The following is a 20,893-nucleotide window of genomic DNA, read 5'->3' on the forward strand; positions in this document are numbered from 1 at the left end:
CATGTATTTACACATTGCACGTCTCTTAACAAAAATGACTAAGGGCACCACATTTCTCACATATCAACTCGGTTGGTTGAAGCAAAGATAGTCTAGATAACATTTGAAACAAATGAATTACAAAGCCATGGGAATGGGATGACCATTCTTTTTGCTATCAAAAATTATTGGTCATAACAAACTTCCGAATGGATGGAATGGCCATCAATTCTTGCCATCAAAAACAATATATTGGTCATTACCAACTTCCAAATGGTCTCGTCATGTGTAAACCTTAAAATCATACTGTCAGATGCTTCTGCATCTCCTGCAGACCCAACACAAAATATGTCATGAGTACGCATTTATGATCAACAGTTACCCATGCAGCATGCACTCAATACACATTTAACAGTATCCAAACACATCTTTGACTGTTGTTAGTATAGGATGCTGACCTCTTCTGCCAATGAAAAGACTACTGGAATAAAACATCCATGAGTATGCACTTACTCATCAACAGTTCCATGAAGCATGCATTTTTAACAGTATATCGCACAGTTTTTACTATAGTTCGTATAGGATGCTGACCTCTTCTGTGAATGAAAAGACTACTTGAACCAAGCGCATCTATGAAACTCTCCTTGCAGAAATCTCAAAGTAGCACTGACAATCTTTTATCGCCCAGGTGAGCAAATCAGCATGCCAATGGTTCACAGCAGAGCATCTCACAAACCAGATACAGTAACATCTCTTCCCGCGCATCAGCTTTGTAATACTCGTTCTGAAAAACATACTTCTCACTGCTCACCTGACTGACTTTCTCCTAGAAAAGCACACATAAAGCAAAATTCTTAAGGGCAATTTCATCTGCGGGCCAGCCATTCATACGGAGGAATGTCACATGGACTTGTCTGTGCATGGCCAAACGCTATCTTACAACCATACTGCCATTCTGTTGTGGTTTTAACCTCTCAACAAGGGACTTGTAAAAAGACTTCAAATCCTTCATGTCAGAACGCTGCCAGAAAAGATATGCATGTTAGAAACCGGAAGTGCCAATAAGACAATTCAATTCTCTGGACAAGAATATAACAGTATGTATAAGAAGTGGCTCAAGGTTACTCCGAACAGAATCAGTAAGCCATGTCAAGAAGGAAATGCAAGGAAAACAAGAATCTTCTTTCAAAATAAAGACAGACAATTCAAACCTGAATATGTAGACAATATTGTTCTGCCATATTTGGAGGACAGTGGGCAGCAGGAAGCACTTTAGTAGCTTGATGTATCAAAAATTCATCACCACATTGCTCATATATCACCTTCTGAGCAGCAACAATTTCCCCAAAAAGAGAAAACTGCAGTGAAATGTATAACTAAGCATAAGATATATGCTTCCAAGAAGCCAGCCTTCTCCAAGCCAACTAGAGGTTAAAAACCGGAATGTGAAACATAATCTTGGAAACTCACCGTATTTGCATCACGCAAATCAAATGTTTGCTCTAAAACACTATACACACAGCATTTTGTAGCAAATGTTTCAATGATAAAACGCCGGAATCCTGGGACCTGATACAAACATGCATATTTTAGTTGAGAACTAGAACGACCAACATTATTATTGAATGTGCATGCCCAATGAATAGCAGAAAACATGTGATACCTTTTCATCTTCAATGCGAGTGCCACACCAATCTTTGATGAGAGAAATGAATATTTGCACACAAACCTAAATAGAATACCCCCCCCAAAAGAGAGAGAGAGTCAATGATCTCGAGAGAATGCCACACAAATCAAATCAAATCCAATCATAAGCAAAAAAGAGAATCATACCTTCCTAACGAGTGCATCTTTATGTCCACAAGCTGCATCCAAAATTGACTGCACGATATCATTCAGCAAATGACTACTTTTGAATGCCAGAAATACTGAGGACAGTTCATTTATAGCAATTCCTTGAAGGAATGTGAAGTACACACGTTGAAGCTCTTGCAATTCCTGCACTTCCTGAACATAAAAGCAAACAACATGAGATTGCAAGTTGCAACAACTCTCCCTCCCTTTCCTCCCCACCCAAAACCCCAGGAAAAAAGAGAGAGCAATGCACATGTTCGTTCCCAAAAAATTTATAGTTTCTATTTATCTCTAGTTGGGAGTGGCCACAGCATCACCCTAGTTCCTTCTGATGGCAAAAAATCCAACGAGGAACCTTGTCTTTTGCTCTTTAAGTTTCATTGTTGTGCTATTTTCATATCCTGTAATGGACCATTGGCCGCATCCAATTTTCAAATGCAGCAGGCAAGAAAAGGGGGGATGGGGAATGTACATGCTAGATAGCACGTGAAAAAATGAGCGTGCTCAATAGCACGTGTGTGTGTGCGCGCGCATGCGAGTATGCGCGTGCGCGTGAGAGTATGCACGTGCACACGCACCTATATGAGGCCCCCACCCCCACGCTTCCATTTGGTTGCATGGCTGCAATTTTGACTGCTGTATGCATGGATGTAATTTGTGCCCCTCACTGCTGGCATGCTGCCATGTTTTCTCTATCATGTTGGAAGATTATGAGTCTAAGTAGCATGGGAGTGCATCGTGATCCGTGAAAACCACATGGGAAGGTCACACCAGACGAGAGCCACCTGAGCTTCAGCTTTTGGGCATCGAGCTGTAGCTTGCATGTGCTGGGAGAAGTATATATGAGTAAACAACGTTAGAGATTGTGCTGGATCAGATGGGCAAGAGACAATGGATGGATGGCATCAAGCAGCAAATCTATCTGCTGAATTCAAGCTATATGTATACATATATATATATATATATCCAATCGTACAAATTTAGATTTTCAATGTTCGAAAGTCCAAAAATCTACACAGAATTTTAATAACTGTTTGTCCAGATATCTAATTATCAATGTTTAATAACTGTTTGTTCAGGTTTGGAGAGATGGTCCACGCTGTGAGAGTTGGTTGGTTTTTCCGACGTGTACCCCACTTTAAACGCAGATCTATACCAGTGCTCATGGTGTCAGTTCCGGAGTTTGCTCGTATATCTACTTCAAGAGGAAGATGAGTACTCAGCTAGAAAGCAGCACTGAAGGCAAAGTAAGGTCCCTTTCTCCAGAAGACAAGCAGCAGATGAAGAAAGCACTTCAGAAAGCCCTTTCTCAAGAAGACAAGCAACAGGTGAAGAAAGCACTTCAATCACTCCAGGCCTAGCAGCGGTGGGCAACATAGTGGGTCTCACTCCCACGAGGAGTCAAGTGCGTGATTGGATTTAGACGAGCTTAGCATTAGAGGGTGACCACATCCAGGATGTTAACATCATGGGAGCGACATCTTCCTCCTAATTAAGCTTCCCCAACACTACCTGGCCCTTGTGGAGCAGCGCTTCCTCCTCCTCGGCCAGCACATTGTGTACTTCATCCCTTGGTACCACAAGTTCACATTGGATGATATGAATTCCACTCATCATGTGCCCTGCTTCCCGGTGACACTCCACTTCCCAAGGCTATTAGCCTATCCTTCCCTCCATTGGAGAGCTTTTGGCATGGTGATTGAGTCATCGTCTCAGACAGCAGCATCAGTGGTAGCAAACGACGAAGTTCCTCACCTCAAGTTGACAGCTAAGTGCCCAGAGACCTTGACAGAGAAGATCCTTCTTGAGACTCTCGATAGAGTTCACGCAGCACTTCGAGATCTCAAGTCTGCCAGGTCGGTGTCAACAGTGCAGATAGATCTAACAATTGGCTGGTGATTGTTGGAATGGTATGGACAGGGCTCCTTAACCTCACTAGGAGCAGAGGGCAATGCACCCAAAGAGAACACAGCACACGACCAGACAGCGGATGCAGTTTCAGACACCCTGAATAGAGGGGACCTGGACCAGGATGGAGTGCAAGAGCCTAGTAGGAAGGCTTTGAAGAACCGCAGACGGCGTGCTAAACTCCGCAAGCGTATGAGGGCAGAGCGTGAGACAGCTCCCCAGTCCCAAGGAAAGCAGTCGAAGGGTGCCCTAGCAGGTCACCTTCAAACTCAGAAGAATGATACCTTTGATGATATTCCAATAGACCCACCGACAACAGGGGTCCAGAGCACCCAGGAACTTGCAACACAGCAGGACTCCGGAGCTCCCACTGTTTCGGCGCCGCTGCCCCAGCTGCCCACCCTCGTACGCCGAACCTCCCCCCTCCCCATCCTCCCCCTCTCGCCGCCTCCTTCACCCCTCCTTCGTCTGCTACCCCTCCTTTGCCTGCTCCCCCTGCTGCAAGAGAATCCCTCTTCTCCTCATCCATCTACAGCAGTTCCGACTGCTTCCACCTCTCATAGACCCCCTAGACAAGACCCAGACCCCAAGCCCTCGAGCAAGGGTGTAGATGAGCCTCTCCACCCCCCCTCCCCCTACCCCCTGCCTCCAAGATGCGGCTTCTTCCTAGTCGCATCCCACTCCCTCTCACTTCCAAGATTGTGCCTCCTCAAAGAAGCCAGGATCAAATAGCTTGTTCTCCCAGCTTCCAAATCCGAGGCCCTGCCCTGGGAAACCCTTGCCTAGGGAGTTTTGGAGGATTGGACCATGGAACTATCTAGAGATTTTTGAATGAGTATCCTCTCGCCTGACAATGCTTATCTTGCAACCCTGAAAAGGGAAATCCATCAGAGTAGTTGATTCCCGCACTTGCCCTTTCTGGGGCTTCCACTTTGCCTCCACGCGAGAGAAGTGGACCCCCACTTTGTTTGATTGTATGATGAAAGAGTAGTTGTTCCACATGATGGAGGAATGAATGGGTCCCCGAGGGATAGATCTTTGGCTCACCATGGAAACTCAGCTACTTTTCAGCTCAGCTTCACCGAGGAGAGGCCATCTACAGGCATAGCAAAAGGGGTGATCAGCTTGGGGCCAAAGGCGCAGCTCACACTACGTATTGGACACTTCGCCGGTGCGCTACCTGGCTTGGAATAGAGGTCTCCTTCATGATGCAGTGGGCTTTAAAGGTAGGCATAAAGCCTGTCAAGCCTCTGGTACGCCGTTGCACAAATGCAAACCACTCCCTCTCCAACCCCCTTGAAGACACAGAAGCAAGGTTGTTGTGCAGGATCCCATTCATAAGCGAGCCTTGTTTATTCACGTTTTCTCCCCGTGAGCTAGACCATATTTTGCTGGAACATGCACGGGCTTCACAATCATACGCACAGCAACCATAGCGTCTAATTCTTTGCCAAGACTTGAAACATGGCTATGGTAGGCCAGTCAATGGACTTTCTTTTGATCCAAGAGCATATGTTTTCAGCAACAGATCTGAAACACCAACGTCATCTCCTCATAAAGGGGAGACATTGTGCCAATCATGGCTTACCTCAACAAAGTTGAGAATATGGATGCTAGCAAGATACCTCACAAGGCATTGGAAGCTTCACAAACCATTGGATGGCACCGAGATGAGATGAAATGGATGGACTTAAGGGGTATAACAGCTGCTGATGTACCAGAGGATGCATGTGAGATCAGGGAGTTAGTGACCCAGAAGATCCTACAAAAATTATGGCAAGACTCAAAGGCAAAAGTGCAGTTCTACAAATAGGAAATTAATCCAATGGACAGCTATGGGATGCAAAAATATCTTGGGGAAGACAAAGAACCAGCTCACATGATCTAGAGGTGGAGAAGGGAAGGTGGGCAAGACCTATATGCAAAATCTGCCCCCAAGGGGAGGTGGAAAATGAGCAGCATGTACTCCTAAGATTGTCAGGCCTATGCACACGGTAGAGAAAGATTTGATAACAACAAAGGTAACCTGAAAAATCTGTTAGAGCAGCAAGTTATCTAAAAGAGTTTTTGGAGCACCACAACAAGGTACTTAAACTAGCACACAAGCTAGTTCAGTAAGTACTAACTGCATAGCAAGTCTATAGTATTTTCTTTCACCACATGTAAAAGATCACTATTTGTTAATAGTTATCACCACTCTCTCTCTCTCTCTCTCTCTCTCTCTCTCTCTCTCTCTCTCTCTCTCATACTTGGCCTTCCATATCTCTGCGACTATGCCAGCCACAGGGAGAGCCCCCCCTATACCTACACGCATCCAAATCCAATTCGATCGTGCCCTTGATCCAGTATATGTGAGTCACTTGGCCAGAAAGCTCCCGGCTCTACTTGGATCTGATGTAGGCCTCGCCAACGCCTTCAACACCCTTGTCTCTGTGATACAAGACACTGCTACCAAATCATTTCCCACAACCCAACCCATGCGGGTCCGAGAGAGACGAGAAGATGCCTCAGAACCCTTGGTTCATCGATGAGTGCAGAGAGGCGAGAGCCCACCTGACACAAGAGCGGGCTTTGGCACCACCCGAGACACACAGGATTTTCTGACGATTGACAAAGAGGCGGGCCTTCCTCACACATAGGATGGACGAGATTGTCAGATCTTTTCGAGGAGGAAACTCGACCTATCGGAAGGGAAGCCACCTATTCCCATCACCAACCCAAGACGAGATTGTTAGATTTTTCGAGGAGGAAACTCGACCTATCGGAAGGGAGGCCACCTATTCCCATCACCAACCCATATGTGTGGCACACATATGCATGTTCTCTCTATGCTGCCCAGATGCAGACACCACCGGATATGTCCACTATGCCCAAGCCCACTACTTGCCACTTGTTCACCGCAAAGAATGTATGGGCTGCACTTCGCAAATTACACAATTGGAGAGCACAAGACCATGAGGGACTACGGATTGAGCACTTTGCACATGGACAGGAGGTCCTAGCACAGATTTTCAACCGAGCTAGGTGCCACGGTTTCCCACCTGCCTGCAGCACTACCACTATTGTACCAATACAAAATCCGGAGACCCTATGGAGACTGGGAACTACCGTACCCTCATGATTGGCCATACTCTGGCCAAGATTTATGAATCAGTTTTAGAGAGAGCGCTCAGCAGCCACACAGAGGCTCGAGAGCAGCGGGCACTACGGCAGGCAGGATTCCGAAGACATCACGCTACCCTAGATCACATTTTCACTCTGAGAGCTATCATTGAGGAGGCGAGGTCTAGACACCAAAAGGTCTACGGATGCCTTGTAGACTTTTGAAAGGCTTTTGACACTATCCCACAGTCCCGCATGATCAGGAGACTACAGGAGCTACACATTCTAGAGACACTGATATGGGGAGTGATGAGCCTGTATCCTACCAATAGCAGAGTGGAGGAGATTCGAGCAGCTACAGGTGACTATGGGATCTAGGATGATTCGGAGCAAGCCCTCAGTCCCGCATGAAATAGCATAGGCAAAGTTCGCCATGACACCACTACAAATTGATGCCATCTTCCAGAAAGTGGCATTCATTCACAGAGTCTGAGACTTACCCCGTTGGAGGCTACCAAAGCTGGCTCTGGAGTCATCCAGACAACTAGCTGAGAGCGGGGTGGACACATGGTATGCAAGTATATCCACCTGGTTTGCTAGACATAGGATTCAGATGGATAGGTTCCCTCCCTTTCAGTACAATATCATATGGTTAGACCTCCTCTAGCTCCACACATCTCGGGCTTGGAGGGTAGATCAAGAGCTCACCACCAAGACCTAGTTCTACCGTGACCATTTCCTGAGAGTCTCGGAGGAGGGAGTCATCATCAGACCCCAATATCTAGAGGATAGAGGTATCTCACATGCACTAAGGATCACCATTGGGCAGATCCATGTTTCATCCCATCAGCTGAGATTGAGACAGGAGGAGCAGCATGTATACCCAAAGAGCAGCGGATCTGCATGCTATGCATGCTAGGAGAGATTGAGACAGAGGAGAACTTTCTCTGCACCTGCCCAGCCTACTACAAGATCTGGGGGCAATACCGCTCTCTATCAGGATGGGAGTGGGTTCGTCCCACTGTCACGAGTGATCCACTTCCATGACTAGGTCTGCATTGGACTTTATTTGCTTGAGAGGCGCCAACACATGGAGACCCTGCTACGGCAGACCAAGGAGCAACAGGAGGGGCCCAGACCACAGGATACAGAGGCTGACCAGACACAGCAGCATGTCGTAGATTTCTATGCATTTGAGTCAACTCCAAGACACAGTGGGATGGAGTAGAAGGAGCTAGCTGATATGCAGATTGCTGAGAAAGAAAGAAAGATATATTAACGTCCACGGGACGCCTCACGGGCCTATGGGACAAAATACACAAAAAAGAAAACTCATACAAGCCTCAGTGGGCTGAAGCAAAGGGTACGCTAGGACTCTTGCTGAGTACTAATCTATGCTAACAGAATCATAATCATAGAAAAAGTCAACTACAACTGCATAGTGGGCCATATAAATCAATCTATTCAAGCGCTGCGACGAAACCGAAGCCTGGTACAGTGATGGCTCTCTCGGTGGTGCTGTCCCTGCTCTCATATCGGCTAGCTCCTCCTCCTCCACTCCACTGTGTCCAAGGGCTGACTCAAATGTATAGAAGTCTCTATGTCCTATAGTGGTCTGACCATCCCCTGCTACTCTCTGATCTGCCATAGAAGCGTCTCCCTGTGTCGCCGCATCTCCATCAGATAAAGCCCGATACAGACCTGGTCATGGAAATGGATCAGTCGTGACAAAGGACCGAAGCCACTCCCCTCTAGGTAGAGATAGTGGTAGCATCCCCGAATCTCGTAGTAGGCTGGGCAAACACAAAGAAAATGCTCCTCTGTCTCAACCGCCCCTAGAGGCTACCCGTGACACGGAGAGCAACCTGAGCACAGAGAGAGGACTACAGATGCTACCCGTGACACGAAGAGTGACCTGAGCACACTCGATTGAGGTCCGAGCTTTTCTTAGGAGAGCGCCCGAGACGAGGGATCACTCTAAACATAGCTCAACGGTTTCAAAGATCGGGGAGACCAAATCCGCCTCCGCCACCACAGTGTGAGACGGCCAGACAGACACAGATCCGAGACATTATCGTCACTCATACACGAGACACCATAGTACCGAGCTTCGGGTTCTGAGTTCTAGTCCCACTTCCAACTCTCTTTCTACTTTCAGATAGTAAAAGATATGACATGACATGATATGATATGATACGACATGTTTTGTATTTGATTTTGCTTGAGTTATCGAGCTCTTTATTTCAGCATAGTACTCAGCAAGGGCCTTGGCGCACCCTTTGCACCAGCCCTTTGTGGCTTGTATGAGTTTTTTTTTCCCTTTTGGTGTTTTTCGCACTTTGTCCCGTCCCATAGGCCCGCAAGGCCTTCCGCAAACGTTACTCTCTCTCTCTCTCTCTCTCTCTCTCTCTCTCTCTCTCTCTCTAGCCTCTCCGCCCCCTCCCCGTAGCCTCTCCGCCCCCCCCCTCCCGTAGCCTCTCCGCCCCTCCCCTCCCGTAGCCTCTCTCTCTCCGCCCCCTCCCGTAGCCCCTCCCCGTAGCTTCTCTGCCCCCTCCCCGTAGCCTCTCCGCCCCCCTCCCGTAGCCTCTCCGCCGCCCTCGCCGCCCCTTCTCTCTCTCCGCCCCCCCTCCCGTAGCCTCTCCACCCCTTCTCCTGTAGCCTCTCCTAGCTGTGCTGAACCCCCAGCCCAACTAGGGGGTTAGCTCAGCCAGGGGGTAACAATAAATATGGCCAGCAAAGCATGGCCCAGCCTACCTTCCTCCTCTTCACATTCCCTCTAACCCCAAGTTGGGCTAAACCCCCAACCCAACCCGAGGGTTAGGTTAAGCCAAGGGGGTTCATCATACAGCCAACTATGGATTGGCCTACCCTCTCCTCCAAGTCCCCCTCAACCCCCCTCAACTCCTTCAACATCCACCAGGACTCCGTACTCTACAGTTGCAGCCATGACACCCTCTCCATACGCACGAAATTACCAACAAGAAAGCTCAAAACGGCCCATCCTCGAGCAACAGGATCAGATTTTTTATCTGCAGCAGGCAGTGAGAGAGCTACGATTGGAGCTAGCAGAAGCAAAGGCCCGACTTCACATCTTGGAAGGGCCTGGTAAGCAGGCAGTAATTGATGAAGCTGTAAAATCTTGTAAGGATTCCCCCCCTACCCCGCAGCTAGTCTCTACAGTCAAAGATCTTGTTCACACTGAAGTACAAACTGCTAGGAAGGAACTGTTTGTGGAAGTGGACAACAAAGCAAGTAAGTCTGATATCCAAGCAGAGATTAAAGAACACGAAGCTAGATGTGATAATGCGCTGAAGATTAGAATAGGGGGGCTCCCAAAAGATTGGTACAAAGAGAAGGATACATATAGTGAAATATTGACAAAGATCAAATCAAGTTTGCCCAACATCGAATGGGTGAATGATGATGAGCAAGATGATGATGACTCCAGGCCAGCTTCTATTTTACACTATAGAGGTCATGCAATCCTTACACTGAAGTCAAAAGATATGCAAATCAAGCTTCTTCGACAATCTTACAAGCTGAAGGGCACCAAAGTATGGATAGCAGAGGAGCTTACACAAACCCAGCTCAAGATTAAGGCAACTGAATTAGCTAAAGTCAGGGCTGCCAGAAAGGATGGAAAATGGGCAGTTTACCGTGAAGGGGTAGCACTAATCAGAGAGTTTGAATCAAAACCAAAAGACTCTCAGTCTTAAACTGATGTATGGCTGTTTACTCTCCAGATTATCATGTAGGTACTCTAAATAATTGGGATTGCTTTTTGCACTCCTTGGGAGCTGCCATGTGCCCTCCCTAAAGCAGATGTACTAGAGGGTTTCTTGCTGTCCCATAGACGTTTTGGTTTCCAGTGGACGTTAATAGAATCTCTCTCTCTCTCTCCCTCTCTCTCTCTCTCTCTCTCTCTCTCTCTCTCTCTCTCTCAGGCTACACCGATGGCAGATGCGATTGCTTTCGTGGCCACTACTCTAGGTGTGGCTCAGCACAGGATCGAGAGGGCATGGCGGGTGGGGAGAGACCCTAACCAAGAGCAACCCCTGATCATATGGTTCCATGACACTCAAGCACAACTTTCATCTCTACGACGCAGGTCAGTCCTTCAAGATCAGTCAGCGATCTCCATGGATGAGGAACTCACCCCTCTACAAGTTGAGAAGATACGCTCTTTGTTGCAATGGCGACATCAGGCCCGGAAGAAGGGGAAGTAGACAATGGTATGAGAGGGACGACTTCTCACAAGCCCCCGTAGGGCACCAGCCCCCTCTCCTACATAGGGAAGCGGGGTCTATGAGACTCAAATATCCAAGACCCTATCCTGCACCATTTGGAACTGTAATGGTACCTTATGGTCATAACCATGGAACTTCTCGGAATCCTATACAGGTCACGACATAGTCTTTTAGACAGAGATACATTAGAGTCCAGAGCGCCCACTTCCAGTAGTCAATAGGTATACATGGGAGTCTGCCTACAGAGATGAGACGAGGGATACAGGGGGAGTTTGAGGGTCAGGTGGAGTCGCAGTCCTTTTCAAATCCACACTTTTGGGGACCATTTCAGTAGAGCCAAGAGATGCACATTCCGGGTTTCTTTCGGCACATGGACAGCCGGGATCTGTTTGTTGCAATTTGCTACTTCCCCCCCTGAGACCTCCCAATTTGCCAGGAATATTCGGGGTGAGGATGAGACATCTCCATTTAATGCTCTTTATTAGTCCATTGTTGACTTCTCTAGCCGTGGAGAAGTCCTCCTAGTTGGGGACTTCAACGCAAAGACAGGCGCCTGTCAGGTACCACTCCTCGACTTCATCGATGATTCCACTCTACTGCCAGACATTAACCTTGAGGAGGCAAGTGGTACGGGTTTCGGCTGACAAGCAAGGTCCATTCACATCTTATGGGCAAGCCCTATTAGACCTCGACAAGATGCAGGATCTCATTATCTATAATGGTCTTGACTGATGACCTGCCTCAAGTGGTTTGACGTGCTTTCCACATGGGGGAGACTACAGCATTGTTGATTACATCATGGGATCCCTTGCCTTCACATCTCGCATCACCGACTTCACCGTAGCACCTCTCCCTCCAAGGGCTGATCATACCTATCTTTTCTTTAGCATTTCCACTCCCTGTCGCACAGCACCTTCCACCCCACTGAGTTCTTACTCTACCTACCATGATATACGCTTTGACCACGATCACTTACCTACTTACTTGTTGGGTGTAGGAAGCAACGGAAGCTCAAAAATGGAAGCAAGAAGGAGAAAAACGAGATGCTGTAATAGATTGCTGCAAAACTGAAGTGTGGAGGCTCAAGGGAGAGCCAACATAACAAAACCCTAGGGCTAACTACCCTAACTGGAGTAAGTGTCCTAACTGACCTAGATGGTACATAAACTAACTGTATTAATAGTCCTAACTGACTATAACTAGGCCTACAAGGCACATACCAAGATATAAGTGGCATCTATGGATAGCCCATGAGATGGCCTACAAACCCCCCTCCATGGTATGAGCTGAAGTATCTTGGACATGGCTCAGAATACCTAAATATCTAGTGTCATGGTTGCACATGTTCGTTCCATAGGGATATAGCAACCTATGATTGTACAGAGTACAACAGATCAAGTTACAAAAGATACTAAGTTTAAAGCTTGCTGAAAAGCCTCAAACTTAGGTTGAGGTAGAGCCTTCGTAAAAAGATCTGGCAAGTTGTCTTCAGTGTAAACATAAGACAACTCAATATCACATGCTGATAATCGCTCTTTGACGTAGTGATAGTGAACCTCAATGTGCTTTGTGCAAGCATGGATCACTGGATTCCGTGCAACAGCCAAAGCACTCTGACTATCAGTGAAGATGACAGTAGGAGCAGTCTGACATGCACAAAGATCTGCAAGTAGCTTCTAAAGCCAAACACACTCCACTATAGCTGTAAAAGCTGCTCTGTACTCAGCTTCACAGCTAGAAGTAGCAATTGTACTCTGCTTCTTGCTGAACCAAGAAACACATGAAGTACCAAGCATAAAAAAGTTACCACTATGTACACACGAGTGTCAGAACAACCAGCCCAATCACTATCACTGAATCCATGCATGACAAGTGAAGTATCAGCCCCATAAAGAAGGCCTAAATGCTGAGTGCCTTTAAGATATATGAAAACACTCTTCATGGCATGCCAATGGTGCATAGATGGATTGTGCATATATCTGCTCACCTGTGAGACAGCATATTGTAGATCACGTCTCGTATGGCATAGGTAAATCAAACAACCAATTGCCTGCTGATAGAGAGTGACATCACATGTACCACTGCCATCCTCAGAAGAGAAGTGGTCTCTAATGGTGTGGATACTGGCTTGCAATCCTCAAACTGAAAACGCTGCAAAAGCTGTCCAATGTACTTGAATTGTCCTCACTGCTAGCAGATTGGATGCCCAGATAGTAGTGCAGAAGACCAAGATCAGACATAGCAAATGTCTGCTGCAAATCAAGTTTAAAATCTGCAATTTGCTGAGCGTGTGTCCCAGTCACAAGCATGTCATCCACATAAAGGACTAAAATCAGCAAATATGCCCCACACCTGTAGATGTAAAGGATAGCCTCTGTAGGGCTGTTCTAAAAGCCAAGTGTGAGCAAATGAGTATGAATTCTCGAATACCAAGCTCGAGGTGCCTGCTTCAATCCATAGAGGGCCTTTTTCAAGCAGTATATTTTGCTTTCAAAACCTTTAACCTCAAAGCCAAGAGGTTGGGAAACATAGACCTCTTCCTACAAATGCCCATGAAGGAAAGCTGTCTTAATATCAAGCTGATGTATATGCCAATGAAAGTGGGCAGCAAAGGCAATAACAATGCGAATAGTAGTGATCCTGGAAGTGGGAGCAAAAGTCTCCTCAAAGTCAATGCCATGCTATTGAGCATAGCCCTTAGCAACAAGACGGGCTTTGTAACAGTCCACTTAACCATCAGCTTTCCGTTTGATTTTGTAAACCCACTTAGATCCAATGGCATTCTTGCCATGAGGCAAATCACACAACTCCCAAGTGTTATTCTGATGGATAGAATCCAATTCAGCTTGCATAGTCTTCAACCAACAATCATTCTGAAAGGCATCTTGATGACATAATGGCTCTTCATTGCATGCTGTAGCAACCAAAGCATAAGCAACAAAACTAGCATGCTCTTTCTGGACAGCTGCTCTAGTACGGGTTGGTAGAGAAGTATCTTGTTTGCTGTCTTTTAATGTGTCAAGGAGCCAACGGCGGACCTTTTTGGGCTCCTGGATTTCAGCTCTTTCCTGGTCAAGAGCCCAATGTACAAATGGTCATGATCAATGAGAGGCATATCAGGCTGAATATCTCGCTGCACATGTGGCTGCAAATGACCAATAGAAGGAGGTACAACCTCAGATGGAACATCATCCTGAGCATCAGATGGAAACAAAGGCATCAAGCTGTCAAAAATATCTTGGGCATCAACAACGGGCTGTTTTTGACAGTCCAGCAAAGGCATAGTGGAAGATTCATCAAACACAGCATCCCGACTGACAAAACACTTGCTCGTGCGGGGCTGATATCATCCAACTTTGTGCGTGTCTGTGAAGGCACATGAGCATAAGCTAAGCATCCAAAAGTCCTCATGTGAGAAATGCGAGGCTTACGACCCGTCCAAGCCTCATAAGGTGTGATAGTCTGCAATGCCTTTGTGGGACATCTATTCAAGATGTAATTAGCACACATGACCGCATCCAACCACAACTTGTTAGGCAAATGTTTGCCTTTCAACATGCACCTAGCCATCTCCATCACTGACCTATTTTTCCGCTCAGCCACGAGATTCTGTTGAGGAGTATAAGGCACCGTGCATTGATGATGTATGCCACGTGAAGCCCAAAAAACAGCAAACTCCTTTGACATGTATTCACCCCCCCCTGTCTATACTAAGGTGAGCAATGTGCAGCCCACTCTCATTCTCAACCAAGGCAATAAAGTGCTTGAAGCTTGAACCAGATAAAGCTTGCGTGAAGCACCAACTCTCCGATCCTTGGGAAACGCAGCACGGTGCATCTTACCAAGCAAGCATGGTTCACAAACATGCTTTGAAGGCATATGCATTTTGGAAAGATCAACAACCATACCAACCTTATATCTTCACCAAAGCTCCAAAATTGAGGTGTCCAAACCTCTCATGCCACAAATGGGTATCTGCCATGGTAGAATCAAGAGCAAAGACATGTACATCTGCAAGTGCAGTATCATCATCCAAACATCTGTCATAAGTATCAAGTCCATAAAGACCTCTAGTCAAGATGCCAGTAAAGACCATGCTAAAGGCATGCGTAGCATCATACACTGCACACCTAACACCATCAAAAAGAGCCTGAAACCACATGTAGCTATGGCTAAAATAGAGATGAGGTTCTTGCGAATGCTTGGAACATAAAGCACATTCTCTAGAGTACCACCAAAGACAGAAGTAAGAGCAACTTGCCCAATACCTTTCACAGTATATGATGCATTATTGGCACATGTGACACTACCCCCTTGAGATCTATGCTCTAATGAGCTGAATAACTTTCGGAAGGAAGTGATGTGCTTGCTGGCACCACTATCAAAGAACTAGGCATCATGAACATCTGAAACTACCATACAAGCATCATGAACACCAGGATTATACTGACATGTAACCAAGAAAGCCCATGCTGATCTTGAGCAAAATTAGCGCCTTGCCCAATACCTTTCACGGTATATGATGCATTATTGGCACATGTGACACTGCCCCCTTGAGATCTATGCTCTAATGAGCTAAATAACTTTCGGAAGGAAGTGATCTAGCACCACTATCAAAGAACTAGGCATCATGAACATCTGAAACTACCATACAAGCATCATGAACACCAGGATTATACATGTAACCAAGAAACCCCACGCTGATCTTGAGCAAAATTAGCGAACTCGTGTCGATCCTCTGCACTAGCAAAACCAGATACTACAAGACCAGACTCTTTCTTCTTCTTTTTAGATACAATGCGCTTCGTGCATTCAGAAATATCATGCCCAGGTTTCCTGAAATAGTTACATCTCTTCTTCTTTTTATTATCCCCTAAAGAAGAGGCACCATGTGAATGATCAGCATGGGAATGAGAAAGAAAGAAAGAAAGAAATTTTATTAGTCTTTGGAAGACCGATGGGTCTATGAGACTGAAAGAAAACCTGATACAAATCACAGTAAGAGTGGAGCTACTGAAACGAGCATCATCACCCGTGCTAAATCCTAAGTCTGATCATACATAATCAAATACATATGGATGTAATAATGAAAAGAAAAGGACTGGAGCGGAGCGGAATCCTCCGTATGTCATGTCGCCCTAGCTGGTGCATAGCCGGTGATGCGACACTGGCGCCCGTCAAGGGGATGCTCCCTAGGAATCCCCTCTACTCTGCCGCTCTCTATGCGGAGGCGGTGTGATGATACCCAAAACTGTTCGATGGAGATCCATAGTGAGTGAGGCATATGAAGCTCAGTGTACCCCGGTGGTGTGATGAATCTCTCCTCCGAAATACGAAGACAGTAATCTCTGTAGAAACTCAGCTTCACTAGAAGCTCCCTCAGCTCTAACCAGGTCCTAAAGGTGTGTAGTTGCAGGAGATCCTCTCAGATGACTTGGTTGGTGTGTGGCCCGATCGGGATGGTGGGTGGGAGTACTGGAGCGGCATCTAAACTATACTCAAAAGGAGGTATCCTATCGATGTGGAACCCTAGTCTCACAAACCATCTGTGAGTCCGTGCACACTAGCATCACTCGTCTCCCTCTACTGCCAACCTCATGGAGGAATCAAGAGCCAACCATGGCAACCTCTGTCTCCCTGATGTGCAGTCTCCATATGATCTAACCCGATGTAGATATGTGATGGTCTGAAAGGCTGCATCTAGCTGGAGTGCAGAAGCACCAAACTCGGCCTGAATGATGTAATGTGGTACAGACAGTTTCCCCCGGATCATCCGTCAGAGCATGAGGATCTGCAAGCGCTCCACATGTGTCCACTCTATTTCTGACATGTCAAGCCCCCAACAAGGACTGCCATACATACCGGCTGGTCGGACCAAGGAGTCGAAGAGAAGAGCCTTGGTCCAAGGATCCTGGAAGTGGGAGTAGAAGCATTGTCTCTCTAACCGAGCCAGTGAGGCATATCCCCTGCTAGTCTGGCCTGCATCGCTGGTCTCATCGTGAAGATCGGGCCGGAGAAGATGACCCCCAAGTAAGTGTATGAGGATACGATCTCAATTGGTGACCCACCGAAAGTAAAAGTAAACTACCTCCGTTACATGTTTGCTCGAGAGGTGTTAAAGATCATGACCTTAGTCTTGCAAAGGTTAACCTCTAAATCATGGGATAAACAAAAAGCCTACAGTGCATCTAGGTGTCGCTGGAGCCCCCCGGGTGTGGACGACAAGAGTGCCACGTCATCTGCATAAAGAAGAATCCTGATGATGATCCCGGCAAGTGAGCAACCGGTCCCTCTGAATGCCCCCATGAAAGTCTCAAGCTCATCGATGTAGAGGCCAAACAGGGTCGGTGATAAGGGACAACCCTGTTTGACCCCTATGGTACTCAAGATCTCATCTGTCCAACCTGCGCCTGTCCGCACTCGGCCTGAGACTCTCTCATACAGTGCTATAACTGCCCAGATGATCTCTTGATCAAATCCCAGTGTCTGTAGGCGTGTGATGAGACGAGCTCGAGATACTATGTCAAAGGCTTTGCAGAAATCCACAAAGCAGCAATATATCCTCGATGGCACTCCTGAGTGTGAGTATGTGATCCATAGTCCCATGGTCTCGCCTGAAACCGGCCTGACCCTCTGCTCTGAGCCCTCCCATCTCTACGAACAGGCTGACCGACGCATCTAATATAGCTGCATAGATCTTGGACATCACATGTCCAATCATGATAATCCTATAGTTACTCGGGTCCATGGGATCCCCTGCCTTGTGGATGGGGGTGATGGTGTTGAGTGTCCAAGTGCGGGGGAAGCCAAGGCAAACAGCTTCATTAAATAGCTTTGCCAGGATCGAGGCTAACATGTCGATCCCATATGCGATAAACTCGGTGCATATCCCCTCGTGATCCTTAGCTCGGCCATTGTGCAGTTTGAATGTCGCGTCCTTGACTCCCCCTCTGGTGAACAACGTGCAAGTAGTGGGGCGAGGTGTGTGTATGAGATCTGGAGTAGGCTGTTGTGGGACATTATAAAGATGGTGTGCATACGTGTGCCAGACTCTCGTGCCGGTGAAGGGTGATGGAGACCTTCACTCAAGGAATCTCCGCTAAAAATCCTTGAGTTATTGCTGCACAAGATGTGCAACAGCTTCTCATTTTGACGAAGAAATGCCTGCTTCTTTTGACGTACAAGACATCGGTACTTGCGTACCGTGTCTAGTGTGTTCGGGAGGTGACATTTAGTTTCAAGTCGGAGCTGTCGGCCATAATCCTTACACTCCGCATCATACCAATTATTGCAGGGTACAGAACCAAGAGGTGGTGGTCTAGTGGACCGTGTGGTGTGGGGAAAGATTTGGAGAGCAGCCTCGTGGAGTGTGCGACCAATCAAGGCAGCACGATCCTCTATGAGTGGTATGTGATCGATGTAGGTTAGGAGTCTGTTTAGGCATCTAGAGTAGGCTGGTGAGAGGCTGTGATCAAAGTGTATGTCGTGGTAGGTGTCGTGCTTCCTATGTGGTGTGTGTGGTGTGGCTAAGCGTGGGGTGGCGATAGTGAAGAATAGGTATGTGTGATCAACTCCTGGAGGGAGTGGTGCTACGGTGAAGTCGGTGATACATGAAGTGAAGGTAGGGGATCCCATGATGTAATCTACTACACTAGTGCCCCCCCCGTGTGGGAAGCAAGTAAAACCACCTGAGGAGGGCCATAGGTGAAGCCCGTTGTAGATGATGAGATCATGCATCCTACCCAGATCAAGGAGCGCGTGTCCATATTGTGTAACAAGCCCGTGTCGGTCCGATGAGATCTTGGTCATACCTGCTCCGTCTAGGTCCATGTCTAGTAGCATGATAGAGTCGTCTCGGAAGTCCAGGAGTGGTGTTTGGAGCGTGCTCGTCCTAGCGTTGAAGTCCCCAACAAGGAGAACTTCCCTGCGGGCTGAAAGGTCTGGGATATCCTGATGTAAGGGTGCATATGGCAATGAAACCTTGCCTTTGCCTTTGTGTTTATGCTGGGCAGCAAAGGCTTGATTACTAGCCATAGAAACATTGTGATTTGCACGACCTTGCTCCTCTTGAAAGAAAAGAGCAGCCAGCTGGTCAAATGAGAAATGATTGGCATTACCCCCTGCAACCAACCTCAATGTAGTAGCAAAGCCTTGATAAGAATCAGGCAACCCATCAAGGGTATTAGAAACAAGCTGAGAATCAAGCATAATCTCATCAATGTTGGCCAACTGCTCTTTCAAATCCTTCACATTAGTGAGCTAGGCATCCATTTACCACGCTCTTTAAGCTTCAAGTCTTTCGACTGCTTGCGGAGATAGGCAGCCCTCACCTCATTCCGCACTTGATACAAAGATGCAAGCTGATCCCATGCTTGCTTAGCTATCTTGCAAGACCGGATATGAGGGATAATAACCCGTTTCACTGAAAGAGCGATCAAGGCATGTGCTTTGGTATCACGACCATCCCACTGAATCTGCTCCTGAGTAGGAGGCAAAGTACCTGTAGCAGAAGCTACAGGTGTTTTGGAAGTAGCAGTAGAACCATCACCTGAAGAAGAACCCGAGGCAGTAGGTGCAGCACTAGAAGTGGCACTACGTGTAGGCCTAGCCTCAGAATCTGAAACATTATGCCATAGATTCTTGGCAACCAAAACATGTCCCATCATGTATGACCACATGGGATAATTGGTGCCATCAAGCTTGTCATCAGCTCCAAGCATCCAAATACATCATCCTTGCTGTAGATTACACTGTTTAGTTGTCATCCAATGAAATCTTCTAATATTGTAATTGCTGATCTCCACTTTGGATATTGCCTCTTGAAATATCAAAAACATGGATTTTTCCCCTCTCAAAAAAGAAGTGTGTAGCTATGTGTGCGTGCGCGTGCGCGTGTGTGGTTGGGTGGGTGGGTGACGGCATGAACGTGAACAGGTGGGTCCACATGCATCAGCCGGTGGAAGATTTGTTGCTTTCTCTTTTCATTTCTATTTTTTATGGGGAGGAGAACACGAGCATGGGCATGACATTAAAATGTTGCAAATCCCTCCTCCTAATTAATGAAGATGGACCAAAAATAGAACAATAGACTTTAAAGCCTTTACTTAAAGCTTCAGTGCATACCTCAGTGTGAGCTCTAGGACCCTCGGGCAAGGCATTTTTAGGTAAAATTGCAAATATCCGTTCAACAACAAAAGGAAACAGCTCTTGGATAAGATCATTGATACCCGACTTGAACTTGCTTATAAGCTGATTAATAAGAACCAGAAATTCCACCATCTCCCTTGGCTGCCTCAAAGTACGATTTGTGTAAGCAAAAAGAAATGAAAGCACCATGACAATATATACTACCTTCACACATCTAGTTTATATCCAACCTTACAAATAAAACGTTTGAAAAAGAAACAAGGAGAGAAGGGGTTTAGAATAGACATGAAACAAAACTCAGCATCAAAGAGAAAAAAAATAATTGTACATAAAACTTAGCGTAAGCAAAGCTACGCTTATGTTCTCATGAGTACCCAAGCATAAACTGCCATATAGGTTCCAACAGCAAGGTGGGGTGGAGCAGCAAGGCAGGGTGTAGAGAAGAAAGAAAGAAATAAAGATGTATTACTATCTTCGGAAGGCCTTGTGGGGCTATGAGACGAAGTGCAATCCAAGTGTAACTCATATAAGCCACTCTGGGCTGAAGCAAAGGGCTCGCTAAGGCCCTTGCTGAGTGCTATGCTACGAAAACTCAAAGCACAAACTAGTACTCAAAGCTAGAACTCAAAACTAGTACTCAAAGCTAGAACTCAAAA

At 46.7% G+C, this 20,893-nt stretch overlaps 2 protein-coding genes across 3 annotated transcripts in view; both read right to left on the reverse strand.

Moving 5' to 3' along the window:
• Nucleotides 1-901, reverse strand: part of LOC147894041 (oxygen-evolving enhancer protein 3-1, chloroplastic-like) — a 51,653-nt gene extending 50,752 nt beyond the window's left edge. The window contains exons 1-4 of the mRNA XM_087384624.1: nt 890-901; nt 716-805; nt 493-622; nt 243-307 (exon numbers count right to left, since the gene is read on the reverse strand). Of these exons, the coding sequence (XP_087240750.1) occupies nt 243-307; nt 493-622; nt 716-805; nt 890-901 (297 nt within the window). The remainder of the gene's footprint in view (nt 1-242; nt 308-492; nt 623-715; nt 806-889) is intronic.
• PSD (ARM repeat superfamily protein) overlaps nt 84-20,893 on the reverse strand; it is an 87,328-nt gene continuing 66,518 nt past the window's right edge. For both annotated transcript variants that reach the window (XM_087384689.1, XM_087384688.1), the window contains 7 exons: nt 20,214-20,378; nt 1,813-1,986; nt 1,643-1,708; nt 1,450-1,548; nt 1,191-1,337; nt 571-1,000; nt 84-307 (listed from right to left, as the gene is read on the reverse strand). In XM_087384689.1, coding sequence (XP_087240815.1) covers nt 911-1,000; nt 1,191-1,337; nt 1,450-1,548; nt 1,643-1,708; nt 1,813-1,986; nt 20,214-20,378 — 741 coding nt within the window. In that variant the 3' untranslated portion in view covers nt 84-307; nt 571-910. The remainder of the gene's footprint in view (nt 308-570; nt 1,001-1,190; nt 1,338-1,449; nt 1,549-1,642; nt 1,709-1,812; nt 1,987-20,213; nt 20,379-20,893) is intronic.

The sequence above is a fragment of the Dipteris shenzhenensis genome, chromosome 14, assembly GCF_047967505.1.
Source record: "Dipteris shenzhenensis isolate YYH24624 ecotype China chromosome 14, Dip_SZ_1.0, whole genome shotgun sequence".
Lineage (NCBI taxonomy): Eukaryota > Viridiplantae > Streptophyta > Polypodiopsida > Gleicheniales > Dipteridaceae > Dipteris > Dipteris shenzhenensis.